This window comes from Tarenaya hassleriana, unplaced genomic scaffold (assembly GCF_000463585.1).
Source record: "Tarenaya hassleriana unplaced genomic scaffold, ASM46358v1 Cleome9, whole genome shotgun sequence".
NCBI lineage: Eukaryota > Viridiplantae > Streptophyta > Magnoliopsida > Brassicales > Cleomaceae > Tarenaya > Tarenaya hassleriana.
The window spans coordinates 3,055,874-3,079,509 of NW_010971389.1; the positions used below are offsets into that span (position 1 = coordinate 3,055,874).

At 39.9% G+C, this 23,636-nt stretch overlaps 6 protein-coding genes and 1 non-coding gene across 9 annotated transcripts in view; 4 read left to right on the forward strand and 3 right to left on the reverse strand.

Annotated features, from left to right (window-relative positions):
* The window catches only part of LOC104804535 (cytochrome P450 84A1-like), a 2,559-nt gene extending 2,310 nt beyond the window's left edge, over positions 1–249 (reverse strand). Inside the window, exon 1 of the mRNA XM_010528848.1 lies at positions 12–249. Within this exon, the coding sequence (XP_010527150.1) occupies positions 12–249 (238 nt within the window). The remainder of the gene's footprint in view (positions 1–11) is intronic.
* Positions 250–824: 575 nt separating this feature from the next.
* Positions 825–896, forward strand: TRNAP-CGG. Its single transcript has one exon. It is a non-coding gene; the product is annotated as a tRNA-Pro (tRNA).
* Positions 897–1,380: 484 nt separating this feature from the next.
* LOC104804536 lies at positions 1,381–2,280 on the reverse strand. The gene is made up of 4 exons (XM_010528849.1): positions 2,253–2,280; positions 2,014–2,151; positions 1,777–1,920; positions 1,381–1,679 (listed from the first exon to the last, which is right to left on the reverse strand). Exons 1-4 carry the CDS (start codon positions 2,278–2,280, stop codon positions 1,381–1,383), a joined length of 609 nt encoding a protein of 202 aa, XP_010527151.1.
* Positions 2,281–2,350: 70 nt separating this feature from the next.
* LOC104804117 lies at positions 2,351–4,015 on the reverse strand. The gene is made up of 4 exons (XM_019201344.1): positions 3,769–4,015; positions 3,236–3,375; positions 2,535–2,601; positions 2,351–2,443 (listed from the first exon to the last, which is right to left on the reverse strand). The coding sequence occupies exons 1-4, from the start codon at positions 3,982–3,984 to the stop codon at positions 2,351–2,353; spliced, it is 516 nt and encodes a 171-aa protein (XP_019056889.1). The 5' UTR covers positions 3,985–4,015.
* A 746-nt stretch (positions 4,016–4,761) lies between these two features.
* Positions 4,762–13,272, forward strand: LOC104804119 (kinesin-like protein KIN-7D, mitochondrial). The gene is made up of 25 exons (XM_010528292.2): positions 4,762–5,419; positions 5,574–5,671; positions 5,795–5,884; positions 6,014–6,066; positions 6,372–6,437; positions 6,812–6,865; positions 7,122–7,181; positions 7,426–7,504; positions 7,596–7,663; positions 7,780–7,836; positions 7,917–8,021; positions 8,434–8,538; positions 8,734–8,841; positions 8,936–9,067; positions 9,147–9,329; positions 9,625–9,783; positions 10,028–10,165; positions 10,353–10,472; positions 10,580–10,630; positions 10,736–10,783; positions 10,914–11,054; positions 11,233–11,985; positions 12,450–12,579; positions 12,653–12,772; positions 12,996–13,272. Exons 1-24 carry the CDS (start codon positions 5,070–5,072, stop codon positions 12,736–12,738), a joined length of 3,234 nt encoding a protein of 1,077 aa, XP_010526594.1. The 5' UTR covers positions 4,762–5,069; the 3' UTR covers positions 12,739–12,772; positions 12,996–13,272.
* A 1,168-nt stretch (positions 13,273–14,440) lies between these two features.
* On the forward strand, positions 14,441–19,614 carry LOC104804120 (coatomer subunit alpha-1). Of its 3 annotated transcripts, none has more exons than XM_010528296.2 (5): positions 14,441–14,710; positions 14,894–15,128; positions 15,770–16,264; positions 16,408–19,401; positions 19,503–19,614. In XM_010528296.2, exons 2-4 carry the CDS (start codon positions 14,921–14,923, stop codon positions 19,356–19,358), a joined length of 3,654 nt encoding a protein of 1,217 aa, XP_010526598.1. In that variant the 5' UTR covers positions 14,441–14,710; positions 14,894–14,920; the 3' UTR covers positions 19,359–19,401; positions 19,503–19,614. The 3 variants fall into 3 exon arrangements, with proteins under 3 accessions (XP_010526598.1, XP_010526595.1, XP_010526596.1); XM_010528294.2 differs by having other exon boundaries at positions 14,442–14,710; positions 16,408–19,397; XM_010528293.2 differs by having other exon boundaries at positions 16,408–19,537.
* LOC104804537 (protein SHI RELATED SEQUENCE 3) lies at positions 19,372–22,807 on the forward strand. Its single transcript, XM_010528850.1, has 4 exons — positions 19,372–19,401; positions 19,503–19,533; positions 21,486–21,644; positions 22,260–22,807. The coding sequence occupies exons 1-4, from the start codon at positions 19,372–19,374 to the stop codon at positions 22,610–22,612; spliced, it is 573 nt and encodes a 190-aa protein (XP_010527152.1). The 3' UTR covers positions 22,613–22,807.
* Positions 22,808–23,636: the final 829 nt, after the last annotated feature.

Sequence of the window (23,636 nt, forward strand, 5' to 3'; positions counted from 1 at the left end):
CATAGCGGCGGTGGAGACGGCCACGATATGAATCCGCCCCATCTGGAGATGCAAGAGGCCGCCGTATTTCTTGGACAGATCGGCCAACCCACGGTGGCTCAATTGGTTCATCAACGCCATGTTTCCGAATATCGGATACCCTCTCGGACCGGGCGGGGATGGACATTTCCGGTTCAGCAAAATCTTAACCACGTACCCAACGAATATTAGACAAACGAAAACAAAGGGTGAACAGAGGAAGCAATCCATCTTGTTCTTTAGTGCAAGAGAGAATGTAGGAGAAGATTGTTGTGTGTAAAAATCATATATATACATATCAATCTGTATGTACATTACTACATTCATTGATAATTTCTATGGTATATATATATATTTTTAAAATTTTATCCAGATTATGTGAATGTGATGATATTCTTCCAATTTTGGGTTTTTATGCATAGCAATATATCGGAGAATTATAACGTGGCAAGGATACAATGATTCGATTTTCCTAACAAGGTATTTCTCAGAGTTGTTTTGTTAGCAATAATTCTTCAGAATACAGTGATATTAACAGCTATATGATAATAAGATATAAATAAGTGGATACGCAATTATTTTCGTTTTTTGAAATAGACAGAAGGTGTAATTATTTTGGTTTATCCATTCATTTACATACAGTTACCAATATTAGATCTGCACAGAGTAGTCTCAACAACAGGCACACACGTGGAAAAGCGGATGAGATTGGAATAATGGAGAGTATGGGGTGAAATATATAATATTGGTAAACTGTTGGGGTTACATTAAGAATGGGGACAATTGTTTAGATGGAATGAATAAAAGGGTGTTTGGTCTAGTGGTATGATTCTCGCTTCGGGTGCGAGAGGTCCCGAGTTCGATTCTCGGAACACCCCACTTCTATCTTTCTTTTTTTAAAAAAAACTTTCAACTTATGAAAGAGAGACATAACCAACCAAGCATAACGTACACTCGAATCCAAGTTAAGAAAAATGGGCTGCCAGTTATCACTCTGCACGTCCGCAACACGTCCGCAACATCTTTGGTACCTCAACACGTCCGCAACATCTTTGGTACATATGAAGCAACCAATAGAGTGGTTCGTACCTCAACACGTGCTATGGATTCCAAGATACCGTGCAGGTACTCGACATCGCTTTTTGGGCGTGGATGTAACCTGCAATATGTAATTAGCTTTTTATGTGAATAATCTATATTTGAAAATAAAAATATTTTACACATCTTAAGGGAGGCCTGATGACATAAGGTTTCTAATCTAAACTATGCTATGATATTACATAGTATGATCTAGTGGAAGATGTAGGCACGGTGGCCAACTTCCACATAACCATATATGTTCACTGTAAAATTCAGCCCTGATTAGAAATTGGACAAATGAATACCCTGAGAGAGGAAGCAGTCAAACCTGGGAGCCAAGTTGGGATCAGCCACCGGAAATCTTTCGCCAGCACTCTGAAGAGGGTAATAATCCAGAGGAGATGCCACCGCGGGATCGATTTCTCCGCTCAGTCTCTGTAATTGCTCATCGCTGAAAAGCCGTCTAAGAACAGCTCCACCAGTGTTGGAAGCTCCTCCAACTAGCCACTTGTCATCAAGACGGTGGCTGTAGACTCCATACCTCGTGTCCTCGACCCTTTTGGTGCTCAGTAGCAGGATGGCTAAGGTTGAACCCAGTGAGGAAGGATGAATGATAAGAAGCGTTCACGAAGGGATATCAACATGATAATGAACCGGTAAGAAGATAAGGCACAGGACCTAAGCCAGAATTTAGTTTTACATACTGATTCAAAAAGTGTGGCAGAGTGTTTACAGCTTTTCCCGGTTGTGTAGCACGGGCCGCAAGGAATGCAGCTATGGTATCGATAGTTCCAGTGCAGACAATGCAATCATCTGGAAATCCTGGTTAATGCGAAAAGAGAATTTATATATAGAAAAGAACATGTTTTCCCATTACAGAGTCACATATTTCGCATTAATGGCAACAAATCTTACCGAATTGGTTTTTAATATCTGCTTTCAGATGGCCTATTGAAGTTCCAGGTGCTTGAACGGAAGGCAAGAGACAAGAATAAGGTTGAGAGAGCAGCCACGATGGATATGATTCACTTTCAGGATCATAACCAACCTGCACTGGAAGCAAAATAAAGGGGGGAAAAGGACTTCACCAACCGCATTCTCGTGTTAGAAAGTGATATATAATCATGTCTTCCCACTTGTCCTCACTTTTGTACCTTCCTTGCTTCTCCATGGACTCGTCATAATTCAACGAAAAAAGAAAACAAGTCTGATCTACATATGCTATCACAATCGAATCAGGGCAGTGCTACCTTTAAGGCATTGTTGTAGTCTGAGACACCGAGTCTGCCATGAAGTAACCACAGCAACCAATCTGCCTGATGCAACAATACGGCTGATTCCTTGCCTGGAACATCAGTATTCCACCATGAAACGAGCTTGCACAAGGCAGAGGAGCCAGAGCAGACTCTGTGGTTTGCTGGTACTATAGACTTTACCTCAGGCAAAGCGTCTGGGCAGCTCTCATTGTACAGAAAAGGCCGACACAAAGGTTCTCCACTTCCACTGCACAGCATAATCGGGTGAGTTTAAGAATAAAATGATGTTTCATTTTGCTGAAATGATGCAGGAGGGAACCAGAAGATTCAGTACGAGAACAGAAACTCAAGAAGGGGCATAATAGATTGCACAAGGAATCAGTCTGAAAAACTCCTATGGTGTGTGCCACATTCAAATAGGGAAGTCCACTTTGTGTGAGAGAGAGATTACAAGGGGAGCATTTAAAAATTTTCAAAGGAATACAGAACCTTAAAAGAAAATAGAATCCGGCTTACCTAAAAACTACTATGCGAATGCTGTATAATAGGCAACGAAAGCGAATGCACCAAGAAAACAGGACCAACGTAAACAAAGACACAGCAAAGAAACAAGAAGAATCCGAGACATGATGGAGAAGAATTTGTGTCAAGTCCAACACATGGAAATATCACATACACAGATCACAGGTATGGCGAGAGTATAACGAGGCATGGGAATCGTTTCTAATAAGGAAAGAGCCCAGACCCAATACAAGAACAGATTCCAAACGTGAGTAAGAAATGGATCAAAATTTAATGAAGAAATGAACCAGTAGGAGAGTAAGAAAAAATAAGGAAATGAGAGGAAATGGGGACAATAGTCTCCTGAGGAGAGCAAGTACCTGCCTAGAATCAACGTTGTCCCGGAAGTCCCATCAAGCGAAATGGATGAGACGAGGGATCGGATGCTAATGGGAATATCCTCGAGCAGTGAAAAAAGAGTTGCTTTCCATGAGCTTGCCCAGTCCATACCCTCTTCCCTCTTTCAAGATGACAGAAACAATATGTATCAATCACAAATTCAAGAAAAAGAAGCACGGCAATGGCAGACGTAATGCCCATAAGGGAAAAGAAAGGAACCTAATTCCACACAAGGAAAACATGAAATCGAGCCCAGATATTAAGGAATAAGGATCACTCCACACAAAATCTGATTGATCGATTTGCTTACGGGAGTAAAACAATGATTTTGGAAGCATAATCGCAGAAATGTCGAGAGAAAACCCTATCCATTCTCAGGCAGTAGAGTTCAACAAGAAAACCTTCTTCCGACACAAGCAACTAATCCAGACATTCCTACTGAGTACCGACCATCAAACTATGTCGGCTTAGCTATAATCCCATAAATTCATAAAAAAATAAGGCGAAATCTTACCATGAATCGGGGATACTCTCTCTTCCCCTCGGCCCGAACCCCTCCTCGGTCATCGATGACGGAAAACCTAGCGCCGGAAGTACCAAAATCCATGCCCAGGTACAGCCTTTCTGCTCGAATTCCTCCATTGCCGGCCATGGGAACATATTCCCGAATATTACGAATAACTTCACACGCACACTCGAGTGAGTTACCCCCACAAATCAAAACCCACATCTAACAAATTATTTTGACTATTCTAATAAAGCTTTTGACATCATAAGGTAAATGAGACCACAAAATTACAAAAGTATAATGATATTTTACATATAGGTTAAATAAATGTACGTATGGTTTTCTTTTTTTGGTAGCAGAGGCTTTCTGCTGTAGTAATTAGTATTATTAGTCTATTCCAGAAAAAAAAAAAAATAGTATATACTTGTAGTATTTTCGTGATATTATTCATATAATTAAAAAATACAGACTTATACTCAATAGATGGGCCGCACATTTTCTTGGGCCCAATAAGCTCGCTGTGGGTTTAGTTTCGGATGGGCTTATTGCCACGTCAGCCTGGATTTAATGGACTTCGCTCCCTCTGTATCCAGTTTACTTTAACGAAGCAGTGTTATCTAAGAGTGGACCGACAAAAAAAATTGATAACATAATGGATGGTTACAAGATTCCCCGTGCAATATTGCACCTATGTATATGTATAAGGAGAGAATGGTTGGTCACAGAAATCAGAGAAAATAGATTACGTGAAATGGTTGGTTAGAAAATATGGCACCTATGAAAATGACGTTTCATAGCATCGACGTGAAATCTCTCCCGTCACCCCGTTCCTAAATTTATTATTTTCGAAAATCCTCGCGACAGCCTTTGAGCAAGCCACGTCAGACGTCAGTTCACATTTTTAAATGAATCAATTTTATATTTTTATCCTCAATTATTTTCAAATATTCAAATAATATAAATATGTTTTTTAAATGAAAAACGGAGCCGACAAAAAAAAATTCAAAATGAGAAAAATCAAATTTCAGCCTCCTCGTCTCTTCACCCGGAGAAATCTCTCCATTGGATCTCTCTCTCTCCTCAACACTTTCGCTTGAAGAAGACGAGAAGGAGAGGGAGGGAGAGAGAGAGAGAGAGAGAGAGAGAGAGAGCAAAATGCATTTTCCTGTCTCCAACCATGTGAGGTTCTACGACTCTTCGTCCCCGTCCTCCGGTGTTTTTGCCTGATTCTTTTCTTTCCTCCTCTTCCTCATCGATCGGTGAGTGAGTCGCCGAGTTTCGCGAGTTGACCAAGTTCGGAGCGCTGGATGGCTTCATCGTCATCCAGAGCTAGGAGCAGTTCACCGTTCTCATACCGGAGACCGCCGAGCCCCCACTCGTCAGCCTCGTCAACTTCTTCGTCTTACATGAGTAACCGTCTCATTCCGCGCTCGTGCTCTACCTCTGCTTCTTCGTTCTTCAACTCCGGCGGCGGAATCGGGTCTCGATCTATGACACCTAGTCGTAGCCGCTCCGACTCGGCCTACCTCGACGCTGGGGGCTACGAAGGTCAATCGCCTGTCCCTTATCCGTCGGACGAGTTGCTCGGTGAGCCTATGGAGACTACGAGTACTGAGCGAGATAGCATTTCCGTCACCGTTCGGTTTCGACCAATGAGGTATGGTAGATCTGAGCGCGGTGAACCAGATCTAATGAGGATAGCGCCGTCATTTTTCTGATTTAGGGGTAGCAATAGATGCAATGCGAGCTGCGACTCCGTCAATTTCCATGCCCTTTTTTCACATTTTTGCTTGTTATTTGTCTGGGTACAGTGATAGAGAGTATCAAAGAGGAGATGAGGTTGCTTGGTATCCAGACGGTGATAAGATTGTCAGGCATGAGTACAATCCAGTCACGGCTTACGCATTTGGTATCAGCTTCATCTGATCTTGGATGATTGTATTCCCGAGATCACGTTCATAATGTGTAATGATTAGAATCTTGTTGGATCTTATTGATGGGATGAACGTTATTTTGAATTTGTTGGTGCCAGATAAAGTTTTTGGACCACAAGCGACCACTCAAGAGGTGTATGAGGTAGCTGCAAAACCTGTAGTCAAGGCAGCTATGGAAGGTGTAAATGGTATGGAACATAGCTTCAGAACCAGTTAACCAAATTTATGTTTCTCATTGAAGTACTTTGCAATAAACTTATTTGCTATTGTCACTGCGTCCAATGAAGTCTCCTCATACAGTTTTGGCAACTTGACAGGAACCGTTTTTGCTTATGGTGTTACGAGCAGTGGAAAGACTCATACAATGCATGTAAGTATTGTCTGTGTGGTTACTCTGATTTCCTCTTCCGGGTTTCTTTTTTCTCCCCAAGACATATGCACTATTAGCCAGTGATTTCATTGCAATCTGGCCGTCCTTAGATGCCTGCTGATTCCCACACCAAGAATGAGTGGCTTTATTTGTAGCTGCCAATAAATGTTAGTCAGCCATGCTTGAATGTATAGGAACACTTTAAGTTATGGGTTCTTTTATTACATGATTTTGTGGTTTATGTGTCTATTCTATTTAAATCATAGTTTCGTATTTGTATCTTCATTTTCCTTGCTGTATCACAGGGGGATCAAAACTCTCTTGGGATCATACCCTTGGCAATAAAAGACGTATTCAGCATTATCCAAGATGTAAGTGTGTCCTTAACGGGGCTCAACCCTCTTTACATCCAACATTTTATTTTACTACCTTGGTTGTGTGTATAAGCTTCCACATAATCGTTGTGCATGTGGTGTTATGACATTTCACTTGTCAATAGTTTTTACTTGCCTGTCAATTTGCTCTGCTGGCAGTTGGCTGTTATTCATGGATCTGTTTTTCTTGCGAACCTGTTTGATTTAATCCATGACAATAAGAAGTTTTTCTCTTTTAAAATTATACTCCTTAGCTGACCATGCTGTATGATAATAACTCTTTTCCATTATGGAATCATTTAAACTTTCCTTCCAGTTCCTGTTTGGACTTTTTTATGTCAACCAGTTGCTCATATCATTCTATATTCCAGACTCCCGGAAGAGAGTTCCTCCTCCGTGTTTCATATATTGAAATCTATAATGAGGTACGTGGGATTTCATCGTTTCTGACATTTCACTAGATGCTGGAATTAAGTGATGCCCTGGAATTTAAATTTCTATCCTCAGCCAGGTTTTCTCCATTATGCTTCCTCAAAAGAATGTACACTTATCATCGAGAACCAAGCTATTTTGCAGGGGAAACATTCACAATAATTTATCATCGTCCGGGTTTCAGATACATGTAAGGTTATACACTCTATTTGTGTGCTAGTTGTCTGATGTTTTCTCTTCCTGTATCAGGTGATAAATGATTTGCTTGATCCAACAGGCCAAAATTTACGTGTTAGAGAGGATTATCAGGTTTGTCTTAACCTACGAAATGCTTGGCTCTATCTATCCGTCTTATTTCTGTCTCACACACGCACAAACACAGCAGTATATCATTTATGATCTAAGGAAAAAAGAGAAAATTTAATTTGCTTCTTTATCAGCACAGACTATATAAAATTTACTCATAAACTGAGAGTTTTGATGTAAACATTTTAGAAAGAAATCGATTATTTTGCATCCATTCTGTCATGTGGTTTGTCCTTTCAATTTCCAGGGCACTTATGTTGAGGGTATCAAGGAAGAAGTTGTTTTATCCCCTGGGCATGTATTATCTTTCATTGCAGCTGGGGAAGGTAACTACGAGAACTAGCTTCTGCAGTGCTTTTTCCAATTTCCTATTGCCCGTTCTACCTCTCTTCAATACTTATTTGGTTACAATGGCAGAACATCGGCATGTTGGTTCAAATAACTTCAATCTGTTGAGCAGCAGAAGTCACACTATATTTACACTGGTACATCAACTATCTTCAGAACTTTTACTAATATTTTAACTAAGAACTTCTTCTACTGCCTCAATGCTTTTGCTTTCACTTCTGTTATAAATTCTAAAATTTTCATTTGCTTGCAGATGATTGAAAGTAGTGCTCATGGAGATGAGTATGATGGAGTTATTTTTTCTCAGCTTGTAAGGGGTCTTTCTTTTGTCTGGCTGTTTAAGATTATTATTCTTCCACAGATAGCTTTCTCATGATGTCTTTATCGTAGAATTTGATTGACTTAGCTGGATCTGAAAGTTCCAAAACCGAAACAACTGGACTGAGGAGAAAGGAGGGTTCGTACATCAACAAAAGTCTTCTAACTCTTGGAACCGTAGGTGCTCATTTTCAGTGTTATCTGTCTTTCCATTTGTCAGATGCTTGTTGTTCTACTGTGTAACTGTAATGATAAATGCCAGCCAGAGTTCCTATACTGTGTAATGCAATAATTTCTTGCAAGTGCAATTTCTTTTCTAGACACATTGATTTTTGTTGCATTTGAGGCTTAAAAAGGAATTTACAGTTGCTGCAGAATATTATTTATGATTGTCACTAAATTTCCGATCCTATGCATTGATTTGATTACGTGTTAATGTGTCTTGGTTATTGATGCCTATATTTACTGAAAAGTGTTGGTTGTCCTCTTTTTCTTTCATTTTCGAGTATTACATCTTTAGCTATATTCGCACACAGTTTATTTGTAGAACATTTACATTGTAATTCTCTCTTATGGTTTAAATGTGCAGGTGATTGGAAAACTGAGTGAGGGCAAGGCAACTCATATTCCGTATCGCGACTCTAAGCTAACCCGTCTTCTGCAATCTTCGTTGAGTGGGCATGGGCATGTATCGGTATGATTCTTTACTTTACTCTCTGGTGATACTTGTGATTTGATCGAGAAAGGAAACCATAGTTGGTTGTCTGAGCTGTATATCAAAGGCTTCAATTGGTTTTGTTTACATTGGCTGTGTTTGGAGGCACAATGACCTTAATGCATTGAAGCAAACATCAGTAACTTTTGTTTTCTCATTTCCTTAATTTTACAGCTCATATGTACAGTCACTCCGGCTTCAAGCAGTATGGAGGAGACTCATAATACGTTGAAGTTTGCCAGTAGGGCAAAGAGAATAGAAATTTATGCTTCACGTAATAAGGTGATCTTTTAGTTACAATGAAATACTTTTGCTGCACTCAGTGTAAAGTTGAAGCTCAATTACATATTGCTTTTGTGTGTGCTTTGTTATACAGATTATAGATGAAAAATCATTGATTAAGAAATATCAGAGAGAAATATCTAGCCTCAAACAAGAACTTGATCAGCTAAAGAGGGGTATGCTTGCTGGTGTCAGTCATGAAGAGATAATGATCTTAAGGCAGCAGGTTTTAATCTCTCCCAAGATCTTGTCATTACCTGAGTATAAGGCAGTGAATAAATTAAATAATCATTTTATTTCAACAGTTGGAAGAAGGTCAAGTGAAAATGCAGTCAAGATTAGAGGAAGAAGAAGAAGCCAAAGCAGCTCTGATGAGCAGAATTCAAAAGCTAACGAAACTCATACTTGTCTCCACCAAGAATTCTATTCCTGGATGTCCGGGTGATATGCCCACACACCAGCGCAGTCATTCTGCCGGTAAAGATGATGTAAGTTTGCTATTTGGTGACGTAACCTAAATGATAAAATCTTGGCGTCCTTGGATTGTTAATTTAGTTATTTCTACTCATTTGGAGAAGCTTCAATATTATTGATATTATAGGATCATGTGTCATGTTTCTATTTTGTTTGATTGTGTCTGATTTGTTTTTTCCGTTGCTGTGGACCATGTTCCGTTTTTAGTTCAAATCTTTGTGTGTTCCTTTTTTCTGTGGATGTTTGTTGCTTCCTTGTTTGGCAAGTCATTTACCGCAATCACTCATATTGTCCTTTTTCCCATTTCAGAAGTTGGATTCACTGCTCTTGGATAATGAAAATTTGGCATCTCCATCTACGGCCCTGGCTCTGTCATCAGATGCTTCTTTTGATCATAAGCACCGGTGGTCTTCCAGCAAGTCGAATGAAGAAAACTTTCCTGCTGGTTCTGGTTCAGAATTGACTCAAGTGAGTAACTTGCTGGATATTATGACTCATGATGCATTTATTTTACATTGTCTCAGCGTTTGTTTGTATCTCCTGAAAACTTGGAATATAAAGATAAGACACTTTTGCTTGGACAATATTTTTAATTTATTATAAACCTGGGGTTGCATTCATCAGTATTCTTGTCCTTTCTTGTTTAATCCATTAAGGTGAATTATCCATTATTTCTGTGAAAAAGAATATCTGATAATTATGGCCATTGCAGGGTGGCATCACTTGTGATGAAATGGACCTCTTAGTTGAGCAGGTTAAGGTGCTTGCTGGTGAGATTGCACTCAGCACGAGCACACTAAAGCGTTTGGTGGATCAGTCTGTAAATGATCCCGAGAACACACAAACCCAAGTAAATACTCTTCCTGTGATTTATTGGACTCATGAGTATCTGTGTTGTGCTCGAGTTGATATCTACCTTGAGATTTGCATGTTAAGACATAGTGATTGTCTTATAGTACCTTCTGTTTCTCTTTGTGTTAAACCAGGTATTTGTGGTTTACTTTAACTAAGTAATGTGGATAAATTCTCGTCTGCAGATCCAGAATCTGGAACGCGAGATTCAAGAAAAGCAAAGGCAAATGAGGGTCTTGGAACAGCGCATAATTGAAAGTGGTGAAGCTTCAATTGCTAATGCATCATTCTTTGAGATGCAACAGGTATAACCGTGATACTTCCTACCTCTCATGGTGATTTGATTTGAAGTGTACGGAGGAACTGAATCGGGGTCAGGTAATGTAACATACACATTTATTTTTTGTTACAGAAAGTTATGACATTGATGACCCAATGCAATGAGAAGAGCTTTGAGCTGGAGGTGAAATTTATGTTTGTTGTAGAATGAAAGTCTTGTTTTCTCTAGCTGAAGTGAAAGATTTGCCAGAGCCATCGTCTGATTAATCTGCTTCTGTCTCTGACGCAGATCAAATCTGCAGATAATCGCATTCTCCAGGATCAACTTCAGAAAAAGGTTTGTTTCTCATTTCCCCTTTCTGTGTCATTCACGATCTCTTTTTCTTTTCTCATGTCTCTTTTACTCCGTTGGTATTTTCTGCTATTTGCTTACTTGTTTTAGTAATACGGTCTCTTTCACAATGCAGAGTGCTGAGAATGATGAATTGCAAAAGAAGGTTACCCTTCTAGAACAGCGGTTGAGTGCACTTTCCAGTGAAAACTCATCGTCTTCTAGAAGCTCTGTTTCTGTAGAGTACATAGAGATGAGAAAGAAAATACAGACTCAGGTGAACTTCGTGTACCTTCCATTGCATTAAACCTGCAAACTTAGTCTCACGAGTATGAACACATAATCCCTGCAATCTGTTGAACAGACGTGTAACGTATCTGCTTAGACAAACAGACATAACACACACACTGACCTTCTCACTGTACTTATATAAATATTTACAATTTATACATCAGGAGATTGAGAACGAGAAACTGAAGTTAGAGCATGTACAGCTTGTGGAGGAGAACAGTGGGCTACGAGTGCAAAACCAAAAACTAGCAGAAGAAGCTTCATATGCTAAGGAACTGGCCTCTTCTGCTGCGGTTGAGCTAAAGAATTTGGCAGGTGAAGTGACAAAGCTTTCGCTACAAAATGCGAAGCTAGAAAAAGAACTAGCAGCTGCTAGAGAGTTGGCTCTCGCTCGGAACAATGTTAATGGTGCTACCCGCAAGTATAGCGATGGAACGAGACCTGGGAGAAAGGCAAGGCTCTCTGGCCGATCCACTGAAATCAATGCACTGGTAGGAGCTGACAACTTTGGTTCATGGAGTCTCGACCTAGAAGATATGAAAATGGAGTTGCAGGCGAGGAAACAACGGGAGGATGCTTTAGAGGCCGCTCTAGCGGAGAAAGAGTTCGTAGAAGAGGAGTATAGGAAAAAGGCAGAAGAAGCAAAGAGAAGAGAGGAAGCTCTGGAAAACGATTTGGCAAACATGTGGGTACTTGTTGCCAAGTTGAAGAAAGATGGCGGTGCCTTGCCCGAGCTTAAGACTGATGAGAGGCAGCCGAATGGTACATCAGACCCAGAAAAAGAATTGGAGAAGAGTTATAGTAATACTACGGTCCTGAAAGAGAGACAAGTGTCAGATGCACAGAGACAATCCGAAGGAGGTGTAGCAAAGGCCAAAGAGGGGCCAAAAGAGGAAAATCTTGTTGCTCGTTTAAAGGTGATGTTGTTCGCTATACCTTTGATTCCTCATACATAATATAGAAACACACACGTACAAATATGACATGCATGTACATGTTATCATGCATTCAATAATTGGGTGTTCAAAAGGAAAAGCATCTGAATAGAGGTGTTCATTTCGGGTGTATTAGAGTTCGGTTATTTCGGTTTTAGAAAAACTATAACCACTCGGTTTTCTACATTGAATTTGGTTGGGTTTGTTTTTTTTTTTTTAATAAAAAATCTCTTCTTTTCAAAGAATTTTTTTGTTTTCCGGTTATATTTTATTCAGTTGGATTCAATTTAGGTTCAGTTTTAGAGCAATCATAGCTATTCGGTTTTATTATCAGATTCAGTTACATTTTTTTGTTATTTGGTTCGAATAAGTTTAGTTTATTATTCGATTATTAACCAAATTGGCCCACCCCTGTCTGAAACATTCTCCATGTAATGCTTTTGCAGGCAAGGATGCAAGAAATGAAAGAGAAAGAGCTGAAGTCCCATGGAAATGGGGACGCCAACTCTCACATCTGTAAAGTCTGTTTCGTGTCGCCAACTGCAGCAATTCTGCTCCCATGCCGACATTTCTGCCGTAAGTTATCTTATTATACATTCAACAACTCCTTCATATGAAGATTGTTCATCGGTTTCTCATTCTGTAACAGTTTGTAAATCTTGTTCCCTCGCTTGCTCCGAGTGCCCGATTTGCCGCACAAAGATATCGAATCGGTTGTTTGCATTCCCATCTTAAACCCCGACAAATCATCATCTCTGCAACTATTAAGGTAATTTCTTTTATCTGGAACTATGTCGGATATAGCAAGTACTGTTTAATGAAACCTGAGCTGCTACTTCTGCCTTATTCTATGACCCAATTCTGGATTTTTTTCAAACTCCTTTCCGCTTCGAGATCTCTCCGAACATTTCTAACCAAATATTTCTAAATCCAGGAAAAAAAGCTCCTTGTTTGATATACAGTGTCTCACGTGTCGTGGTCGGAAACTGCAGGGAACTCAGTGGTCTGGGCAGCCTGCTGCTATTTTCCGAGCGGGCAGGTTCGAATTCTTTTGTTACTTGTTTCGGCTTTTGTATGTATGTGTTGTTGTCTTCATGTTATTATGTACGCAAAAGAAAAAAAAAAGTACGTATATACGTGAGTGGGGATAGCTCATCTGTTTGCCTATATTTCACGTCGTAAAAGATCATGGGAAATCATTTTCACGAAACCTGTCTCTATGAGAGCAAAAAAAAATGCAAATTTGGACCAAATGTCCATTTCTTTTCCCATCCGAGTTCAAACGTTGTCCATTTCCTGACAAGTGACTTGCATCACTCCTACTCCAATTTTCCTGTCCGGTCTTCTTAGATCGGGCATTAGAATATACGTGTTTGATTTATGTACATTTTCACAAACTGTGGAAGTTATTTATCAACATTTCGGGGTATATAAAAAATTATTTTATTATTCTTCGCTATGTAGGGCTCGATCGTTGTTGTTAGGGTTAGATATTTCGGTACTAGTTATGAGTCCTGTTAGATTCGTTTTTTTCGGTTTTATAAAATATGTACCGATCATGTTATTATATTATATTCAGTTCGATTTTGATTTTTATTAAAATATTATATTTTAAAAAAAATTCTGATTCAGTACAGTTTTATTTCGAAAAGTTCGATTTTTAAAAAAAAAATACGGTTCGAAAATTAATAACGGTTTGATTCAGAAATGATAGCTAGTTTTTTTGGTTCGGTTCCACATAACCGTACTGAACCCTGAATTCTGACATAAATCATCTTAGACATGTAAACGTGAAATTTTGGACATGCTTAACCCTAATTGGAATTGGTTCCACTTTGGTTCCATACCCAAGTGAAAGTTCTTTTATATTCATATATACTGGGCCAGTTCATTTTAATAATTAACGGCCCATCTGTAACTAGGCCGCTTTATGTCACTTCATTTAATGGGATTCATTGGGCCGTTTGTGTCTATCTGGTTAATTTATATCTTCCTTGGGCCGTAACTTGAGTAATCATATAAATGGATTTATAAAGAATTAACAACATGATCGAAAAGACTGGAAACGAAGGATTCACGTGGCCGACCCCAAATAAATTTGGGAATAAGGTCATGTTGTTGTTGTTGCTTCATTTTTTTTATTAACGTCGTTTCACTGTGTGTATATATATTTTATAAATAAATTATCCAAATTATTTGCTTGAATAGAAAATCCTAGGCTCTGCATTGTTTCTATATGTATCGGATTGCATAAAAGAAATACAATATCGGATTTTTTCGACTGCTTAAATATCCACGTGTCGGTGACTGTAACAGTAATAAGAATTTTTACTTTATTTTTAATATCGGGTTACCAACGTATATTGCTGTTGCTAAAATCGTTTAATTTTTTTTATTAATTGGGATGAAAATTTTATTTTCGTTTTTTTTCTTGATTCTTTTTATGGTTTCTTCATTGGGACGGGATTTCATCATTTCGACACACACATCTGAGCGAGAGAGGACTCAGATCTACACGCCGAAACTGAGTCTCGCCTTCTTCTTTCTCTCGTTCTCGATTCCTTTCTCGAGAGAGGACTCAGATCCCTTCCATTTTCTCTCCTGCGATCTCTCTACGTACCCATACTGACGCTTGTTTGGTAATGCTGCTGATCATCGGCGTGACGCTGTGCTTAATCGCCTCCTTCGTGAACTGATCCGATCTGAGGTGAATCCCTCTCTCTCTGTATCCTGCGAATCTCGTTTCTCGAATCTCATTTCTTGGATGTGTTCAGATCTATCCTCAATTTTAAATAGATTAGGTTTTGCTCGGGTGATTTTGTAGTTGATTGGATCACTGAATTGTTTGCGTCTGGTTCATGATTCGTTCTCCGTGTTTTGGTTTCTGTAGAGTGTTCCTGATTCGTTATCGTGGAATATGCTGACGAAGTTCGAGACAAAGAGCAACAGAGTTAAGGGTCTGAGCTTCCACAGCAAAAGGCCATGGATTCTTGCGAGTTTGCACAGTGGTGTGATCCAGCTGTGGGATTATCGTATGGGGACTTTGATCGATAGATTCGACGAGCACGAGGGACCTGTCCGTGGTGTTCATTTCCACAGATCACAGCCTTTGTTCGTCTCGGGAGGTATAATTTATTCTGATCATTAAGTTCTTCTGGAACTTGGCATGTAAACTATAGCGCTACCTTTAGTTGATTTGACATCGATCTGAGAAATTCTGACCAGGTTACCCCAAAAGCCTGGCACTGGTTGGAACGATGTGTTGCTCGTGCAGGATCTAGCTTGACTATCATTGCGCGAGTCGTGCTTGGTTTCTAGATCTAGCTTGACTATCATTGCGATGGATGATTTAGTTGATGCATATGTCATAGGTTTGCAGGACCGATTTACCCAAGTTCTAACGTCTGTGCTTTAGAAAATGGTCCAAGTTGAGCTCATGAATAATTGATTCTTCTCAGGTTTCGTATTATACTTACAGATTAATGCTTTTTATTTGCATACAAATCTTAAAGATATTTCACTTGCGGTATCTTTGGGGTGACTGTTTATACTTCTGTGAAATTGAGTTTCTTTACCCTGGGTGCATATGATATGAGTCTAGAAAATGCTGATAAAGCATCTCTAGATGGCTATTTTATCTGAGATGCTTGCACGCATTAAATAGTTTCAAGTGTATGCGTATTGTCTCATTTTCTTTTCAGCTCTCATTCACTGAATTTTCTTTCAAATGTGTATTATATGGAATTGACATCACTGTCTGTTGCAGGGGATGATTACAAGATTAAGGTTTGGAACTACAAAACGCACAGGTGCCTCTTCACTCTACTTGGGCATCTTGATTATATCCGCACGGTCCAGTTTCACCATGAGTACCCATGGATTGTGAGTGCTAGTGACGATCAGACTATCCGCATATGGAACTGGCAATCACGGACCTGTATTTCTGTCTTGACTGGTCACAATCATTACGTTATGTGTGCTTCTTTCCATCCAAAAGAAGACCTTGTTGTATCAGCCTCCTTGGATCAGACTGTCCGTGTTTGGGATATTGGCGCTCTTAGGAAGAAGACCGTATCTCCTGCTGATGACATCCTGAGGTTGAGTCAAATGAACACTGACCTTTTCGGCGGTGTTGATGCTATAGTCAAGTATGTCCTAGAAGGTCACGATAGAGGAGTAAATTGGGCAGCTTTCCATCCCACCCTGCCTCTCATAGTCTCTGGTGCAGATGATCGCCAAGTGAAGTTGTGGCGCATGAATGGTAAATACGTGAAAAACGTGGTCTTCCTTTTATTTTTTGCTTACTTTTCCGTTAAGTTAATTCCTTCAATCATGTATGATAAACTGGAGGGGGAATCTTTCCTGAGCCGTCGTAGTAATGTGAACTTTTCAATGTCATTGCAGAAACTAAGGCCTGGGAAGTGGACACACTCCGAGGCCATATGAATAATGTGTCATGCGTTATGTTCCATGCCAAGCAGGACATTATTGTATCTAACTCTGAAGATAAAAGCATCCGTGTCTGGGATGGTACCAAGCGAACTGGACTCCAAACTTTCCGCCGTGAACACGACAGGTTCTGGATTCTTGCGGTTCACCCTGAGATGAATCTACTGGCAGCAGGACATGACAGCGGAATGATTGTCTTTAAACTTGAGAGAGAACGCCCCGCATTTTCTGTTAGTGGTGATTCCTTGTTCTATGCCAAGGATAGATTTTTGCGTTACTACGAGTTCTCGACTCAAAGAGACTCGCAAGTCATCCCTATACGACGTCCTGGTACCCCAAGCCTGAACCAAAGTCCAAGGACTTTATCTTACAGCCCCACAGAAAATGCCGTTCTGATCTGCTCAGATGTTGATGGTGGTTCTTATGAGTTGTACATCATTCCAAAAGATAGTGTTGGTAGGAGTGACTCTGTGCAAGAGGCAAAGAGGGGCTCTGGAGGCTCTGCGGTATTTATAGCTCGAAATCGGTTTGCTGTGCTGGAGAAAAGCACCAACCAAGTGCAGGTCAAGAATCTCAAGAACGAGGTGGTTAAAAATAGTTCCCTGCCAATTCCTACCGATGCTATTTTTTATGCTGGAACAGGAAATTTGCTTTGCAGATCTGAGGATAGAGTGGTTATATTTGACCTTCAGCAAAGGCTGGTTCTTGGTGACCTTCAGACCCCTTTTGTCAGATACATTGTTTGGTCTAATGACCTGGAGACTGTCGCTTTACTCAGCAAGCATACTATCATCATTGCCAGCAAGAAGCTTGTCCACCAATGCACCCTTCATGAGACAATACGTGTGAAGAGTGGAGCTTGGGATGACAACGGTGTTTTCATATACACAACTTTGAACCATATGAAATATTGTCTCCCGAATGGAGATAGTGGAATAATCCAAACTCTCAATATCCCTATCTATATCACAAAGGTTTCTGGTAATAATGTCTTCTGTTTGGACCGGGATGGGAAAAACAGGGTTATTGCCATCGATGCAACAGAATACATTTTCAAGCTTTCACTGTTGAGGAAGAGGTATGATCATGTCATGAGCATGATTAGGAATTCCCAATTGTGTGGGCAGGCTATGATTGCTTACCTGCAACAGAAAGGATTCCCAGAAGTTGCCCTCCATTTTGTGAAAGATGAAAGGACTCGGTTCAACCTGGCTTTGGAAAGTGGTAACATCGGTATTGCTGTTGAAGCAGCTAAAGAGATCGACGAGAAAGATCTCTGGTACAGACTTGGGGTGGAGGCTCTCCGACAAGGTAATGCTAAAATTGTGGAGTTTGCCTACCAGCGGACAAAGAACTTTGAGAGGCTATCTTTCCTCTATCTCATCACTGGCAATATGGAAAAGCTGTCCAAGATGATGAAGATTGCTGAAGTTAAGAATGACGTGATGGGTCAATTTCACGATGCCCTCTACCTTGGGGATGTGAGAGAGCGTGTTAAGATCCTGGAAGGTGCTGGGCATTTGCCTCTTGCTTATATCACAGCTTCGGTTCACGGTTTACATGACATTGCTGAGCGTCTGGCGGCTGAGTTAGGAGACAACATTCCCACTCTGCCCGAAGGTAAAACTCCATCGCTTCTAATGCCACCGCCTCCCGTCATGGGTGGTGGTGATTGGCCCCTTCTGAGAGTTATGAAAGGAATATTTGAAGGAGGGCTTGAGAGCGGTGTCAGAGGGGCAGTTGATGAAGAGGATGACGGCGAAGGTGATTGGGGCGAGGAGCTTGACGTGGTTGATATTGACGGAATACAGAATGGGGACGCAGAAGAAATTATGGAGGATGGAGAAGTGGGTGAAGAAAACGACGAGGAAGGTGGATGGGAACTCGAAGACCTGGAACTCCCGCCAGAGCTCGAAACACCGAAGGTGTCTGCCAATTCACGTTCTGCAGTCTTTGTGGCACCGACTCCGGGCATGCCCGTAAGTCAAATCTGGACCCAGAAATCATCACTTGCTGCTGAACACGCAGCAGCTGGGAGCTTCGATACCGCTATGCGATTGCTGAACAGACAGCTCGGCATAAAGAATTTTACGCCGTTGAAATCCATGTTCCTTGATCTGTTTGCGGGCAGCTACAGCTATCTGCGTGCGTTTTCTTCATCTCCTGTGGTATCCCTCGCCATCGAACGTGGATGGAACGAATCTGCCAGTCCCAGCATCCGTGGGCCGCCAGCCCTTGCTTACAATTTCTCTCAGCTGGAAGAGAAGCTCAAGGCCGGTTACAAAGCCACGACTGCCGGAAAATTCACAGAGGCTCTTCGTCTTTTCCTCTCCATCCTCCACACCATCCCCCTCGTGGTAGTGGAGTCAAGGAGAGAAGTCGACGAAGTCAAGGAGCTGATCATTATCGTTAAAGAATACGTCCTCGGTTTGCAAATGGAGCTCAAGAGGAGGGAAATGAGAGATGATCCTGTACGGCAGCAGGAGCTAGCTGCTTATTTCACCCACTGCAATCTGCAAACGCCTCACCTAAGGCTCGCCCTTCTCAGCGCAATGAGCGTCTGCTACAAGGCAAAGAACCTTGCCACGGCTTCTAACTTCGCCAGGAGGTTACTAGAAACAAACCCGACAGTGGAGAGCCAGGCCAAGATGGCGAGGCAAGTCGTGCAGGCCGCCGAACGCAACATGACTGACGCAGCCAAGCTGAACTACGATTTCAGAAACCCGTTTGTGACATGTGGGGCCACCTATGTCCCGATCTATCGGGGTCAGAAGGACGTGTTGTGTCGTTACTGCACGGCTCGGTTTGTGCCAAGTGAGGAAGGTAAGCTCTGTTCTGTCTGCGATCTCGCTGTCATTGGGGCAGACGCTTCAGGATTGCTATGCTCTCCTTCTCAAGTCCGGTGATCATTCATTACAAATGCCTTTCTACGACGCAGACACAAGGCAAGTAAGATACGCTTTTACCGAAAGAGAGTTTTATTTTTATTTCATTTTCGTATGTTGAAATAGCAAACTGGTTTGTGTTTGTGATGTCTTACTGTGAATCAGGTTCATCATCAATGGGCTTCGTTCGTTGCAGGTTATTATAATATCTATTAGTTGTTTCTCTGCTTTCTGATGTATTAAGCACTTATGAGAATTAATTTTTGGCTTTGTGGCGATTCCTCTTCGTTTCTAGTTTTTTTTTTTTTTTTTTTTTTTGCATTATATTTCTGCCTTTTTATGTATTACCCAAGTTTTCTTTCATTGTTTTTTGCTTCCTTTTTTTTGGGGGGCTTTCGTTCTTTGTTTCTATGTTTCTTTGTCTTATTGATGAGATGGCCAAATTATTTGGAAGCAACTTGGACACATGCCACACGTCTTTGATCGCTACATTATTAGGGTAAATAAAATATTCGTGGAAGACTTGCGTGCTGTTTTGACGTCCGGGAAACGAGCGCCGTGCCGTTTGTTTCTGTTTCCCGTTTGCTTTTCGCGCCCGCCCCCCCCCCCCCTTTCACCTTTGTGACAGAAAACTCCGTGCTGATCTTCATCCGCAAAAAGATTAAAAAAAAAGGGCATGTGGTTTGTGCGGTTTGAAGGGAAACGACACGCAGTGCTTAGCTTCGGTTTATCTGTATATATGTATATGTATGTGTGTGTATAGAGAGAGCGAGAGACCGAGACCGAGGAACGAGACGAAGTGACAGTCTCCTCCGGGTTTCCAGGAAAACCCGTCTTTGTACTGTGTGTAAATAGTTTTCCCCTCAATTGTGTCCAACCAGCTTATTTACTCATTCACGACATAAACCCCTTTTTTTCACCCTCGGAAATATAAATAACTTTTAGCACAAATATATTTGTTTTCCTTTTCCTTTTCGCAGAAATATATTTATTTTCTTTCTCATTTTTTAACGTTGGTTTTTGGTATCCTTTATTTATTGTCTGGTTACAATATTTTTACATATTTCTCGTGAAAGGTATTTTCCAAAACAAAAAAGGAGCTGACTTAAATATGATAAAACATCCAACCATACGAAATGATACTATATCTGGTGAATGCTTTGCTTTCCGTTGGTAATTGAATTCCGGCCGACACCAGTACAAAGAATCCATTCCAATTCTATTTAATAAAACAAATAAGAAGAAGAAGAATAAAAAAAATGCAAACATAAGAATACCCTTTATGCCTATATATATATATATCACATTGAAATCCCGTCATTATCAGAAAAAGGTGTATACAAAAATATATGTATACAGTGTAGTATTCCCATGCTGTGTGACATTTCCTGTGGTTAAACTGTCCCACGAACTTTTTTCCCGAAACAGTGCAAACAACAATTAATATGCCCATAAATTGGATCGGATTGGATTGCTGGGATAATAAATGCAGAAATTTTGTTACACACATTCTAATGTTTTTTTTTGGGGTGCTTTGGATATATACAGAATTCCATGCCCTTGAGATATTTAATTCTTTTGTAAAGAAGTGAAAAGTAGAATAATTTAAATTTAAATTCGATTAAAAGAGTAAGTGATTTGGAAAGTTTCCAAAAATTCAAATCAATTAGGAACTTTTTTAATGTATATTATTCCAACTTCGTAAATATCTACATTAGAGATTTTTCAGACATATATATATATATTCGAAACATGTAACTGATCATAAAACCATGGTTGCCCTATTTATTTACTCGCATATTTAAAAAAGAAAAAAGAAAAATGAAACATGTTTACTAAGGGAAAAGATGGGGCAACAGAAGGCTAAAGAACCCTTCTCTTTCTCCTCTTCCAAAACAAAAAGAGAGATCACAGGAGAGAAAGAAAGCTGGTTGGCCTCTACTAATCTGTCTATACATACACACGATATATACATATATACGAAAACACAAACATAGACATATATATATATATATATATGTAAAGATGAGGTGATGAAATGGTGTATAGGATGATGAGATCAGAATCAATGATGGGGAGAAGATGTGAGGACTGTGGGAACCAGGCGAAGAAAGGTCGACAGTTAGAGATGATCCTGTACGGCAGCAGGAGCTAGCTGCCACATCAAGAGCACCTGGGTTCCTGCCTATAGAAGACGACAAAGACTACAACCCCAAACGCAATCGCAAACGCAAACGCAAACGCAACAACCCCTCCAGCGTCCTGTTCATCACCACTACTCTACTAACCCTAAACGCCTCAGAGAAGGTCCTACCCTTCTTCTTCTTCTTCTTCTTCTTTCTTTTTTTTTTTTTTTTTTTTCTAAAATTTTTTTTCCCGACGACATTTAGGCTACTTTACCTTTTCTCAACTGTTCTAGCGCATGTCTATATGTGTATGTCTCTCTCTACACACACACGCACACACGCATATATGGATCTATATAACACCATATAGCATCTTGGGTTTGGGACTTCTCATCTGGGTTTCTTTCAAAATTTGTCCTTTGGGACTGTATCTAGTTGTGCCCGAGCGGTAAGACGTCACTCAGTGTCGGTTCTTGATCTGTACCCGAAGACTTCTTCCGGGCTTTGTGAATGTTATTATGGCGGTATAATATATAGCGTCGTAATGTGGATGCCCTCTTGTTTTAAAATGGATATATTTCCGGACTTGTTTTATGTATGATTTAGTTGTGATTCTTGAATTTCGTACCATTGTTAACTATACTGCTCTCTCTTTTTAACACGTTATAATTAGATCGATGGTGTATAAAGATCTTGATGGTGTAATAAGTTAATCATATTTGTAAACATAAACAAATTCTTATTCCGTTAGAACCGTGCTGAATTGCTCTCTCCTGTTAAATTTCTTAATTATTAGGGTTAGGGATCATCACGCCGACCCATTTTCCGGCGGAGTTGAATTCCACGGCGGTTTTCCGGTGTGTGAGAGTGAGCTCATCAGTGGACGATGGCAAAGATCAGTACGCTTATCAGACGACGGTGAGCATCGGAGGACACGTTTTCAAAGGAATTCTGTATGATCAAGGCCCAGAAGATGAACAGAGAATCATCAGTACTGTTCATCCTCGTCATCATCATCATCATCATCATCATCAGCGCCAGGAATTTCTTCTTCCGTCAAGTTCTTCATGTCCGCTAATGACCACTACTAGCCCCTTCACCGCTTTCATGTCCGGTACGGAATTTTCTCCTCCTCGTCAAAAGCCTTAAAGAAACTAAAAAAAATAGATTTAAAAAAAAGATCGAGAATAAAATTATATATCATCTACTTGGAAATAAATGAAAATCCTTTCTGGGTTTGGAATTTGGTCTGAATTCTGAGTTAACCTTCGTAATTGCTTTGTGTATTGATTTAGTAGTCACACACATAGAGCTTCGCTTCAGTAATTTTAAATAATTGCTTAAAATACAAAAAATTGTGGTATTTATGCATACCCAATAATATATATATATATGCAAAAATCTTGTCATCATTTGCTTGTAATAGAAATCGAATCTACAGAATTAACCTAAATGTCTTGTGAGAATTCAATCCAAACAAGGTGAATAGTGATTATATTCGTAAATGGTACTTCGATCGGTAATCAATGGTTTTATATTTTTTTTTCTAATATTTTAGTACGTACATCATGTTATGTAGCAACTCGATGAAAAAAAAAAAAGGACAGAAGATTCGGTGCACAAATGTCGTTTTCTTTGTATAAGAAGGTGGAGGTAAAGATTCAATAAATTAATTGATTTATAAAATGTTATATATATATATATATATATATATTATTTTATTGATTTGGAAATCCGAGGCTTGAATTATATGAACTTTGTCCGCGATTATATAAATATAGAAGGAAATATGTTCGTTCACAGGTGGGGGTTGAGGAGTTTAACGTTTTACCCTTGTCCTTCTCCATTACTAATTAATTAATTAATTAATTATGTTTGATACCATCTTCTGGTGATGATCACTTTCTTCTTTTGTTTATTAATAACTTCAATGCCAATTAATTGAAGGGGGGCAAATCCCCCCATATTATTCAATATATAGATCCGCCGCTGTATATATAGTCGAAATTATTCAAAGTTAATATATATTGTCATGATTGTTTTGTTACTCCATGCATGTCATTGGTTAATGAATCGTCTGGAAAGCACTTGTGCTAATATTAGTTGAAATGAATTCATTTGGTTCATCTTTATGTTATACTATTGCTCATATATATATATATATATATATATA

Excerpts from the sequence above, each read along its gene's own strand:
- LOC104804536 (XM_010528849.1), bottom strand. The coding sequence starts at position 2,280 with ATGACGAGTCCATGGAGAAGCAAGGAAG. Across the intron at positions 2,152-2,252 it reads TCCATGGAGAAGCAAGGAAG|TGCAGGTTGGTTATGATCCT; the intron begins GTACAAAAGTGA and ends TTTTGCTTCCAG. Across the intron at positions 1,680-1,776 it reads AAAACTAAATTCTGGCTTAG|CCATCCTGCTACTGAGCACC; the intron begins GTCCTGTGCCTT and ends GTTCAACCTTAG.
- LOC104804117 (XM_019201344.1), bottom strand. The coding sequence starts at position 3,984 with ATGTGGGTTTTGATTTGTGGGGGTAACTCACTCGAGTGTGCGTGTGAA. Across the intron at positions 3,376-3,768 it reads GAGAGTATCCCCGATTCATG|AGGGAAGAGGGTATGGACTG; the intron begins GTAAGATTTCGC and ends TCATCTTGAAAG. Across the intron at positions 2,602-3,235 it reads ACAACGTTGATTCTAGGCAG|TGGAAGTGGAGAACCTTTGT; the intron begins GTACTTGCTCTC and ends TATGCTGTGCAG.
- LOC104804119 (XM_010528292.2), top strand. The coding sequence starts at position 5,070 with ATGGCTTCATCGTCATCCAGAGCTAGGAGCAGTTCACCGTTCTCATAC. Across the intron at positions 5,885-6,013 it reads AGCTATGGAAGGTGTAAATG|GAACCGTTTTTGCTTATGGT; the intron begins GTATGGAACATA and ends GCAACTTGACAG. Across the intron at positions 9,784-10,027 it reads CTGGTTCAGAATTGACTCAA|GGTGGCATCACTTGTGATGA; the intron begins GTGAGTAACTTG and ends TGGCCATTGCAG.
- LOC104804120 (XM_010528296.2), top strand. The coding sequence starts at position 14,921 with ATGCTGACGAAGTTCGAGACAAAGAGCAACAGAGTTAAGGGTCTGAGC. Across the intron at positions 15,129-15,769 it reads GCCTTTGTTCGTCTCGGGAG|GGGATGATTACAAGATTAAG; the intron begins GTATAATTTATT and ends TGTCTGTTGCAG. Across the intron at positions 16,265-16,407 it reads GAAGTTGTGGCGCATGAATG|AAACTAAGGCCTGGGAAGTG; the intron begins GTAAATACGTGA and ends ATGTCATTGCAG.
- LOC104804537 (XM_010528850.1), top strand. The coding sequence starts at position 19,372 with ATGCCTTTCTACGACGCAGACACAAGGCAA. Across the intron at positions 19,534-21,485 it reads ATGGGCTTCGTTCGTTGCAG|GAGCTAGCTGCCACATCAAG; the intron begins GTTATTATAATA and ends GTACGGCAGCAG. Across the intron at positions 21,645-22,259 it reads CCCTAAACGCCTCAGAGAAG|GGTTAGGGATCATCACGCCG; the intron begins GTCCTACCCTTC and ends CTTAATTATTAG.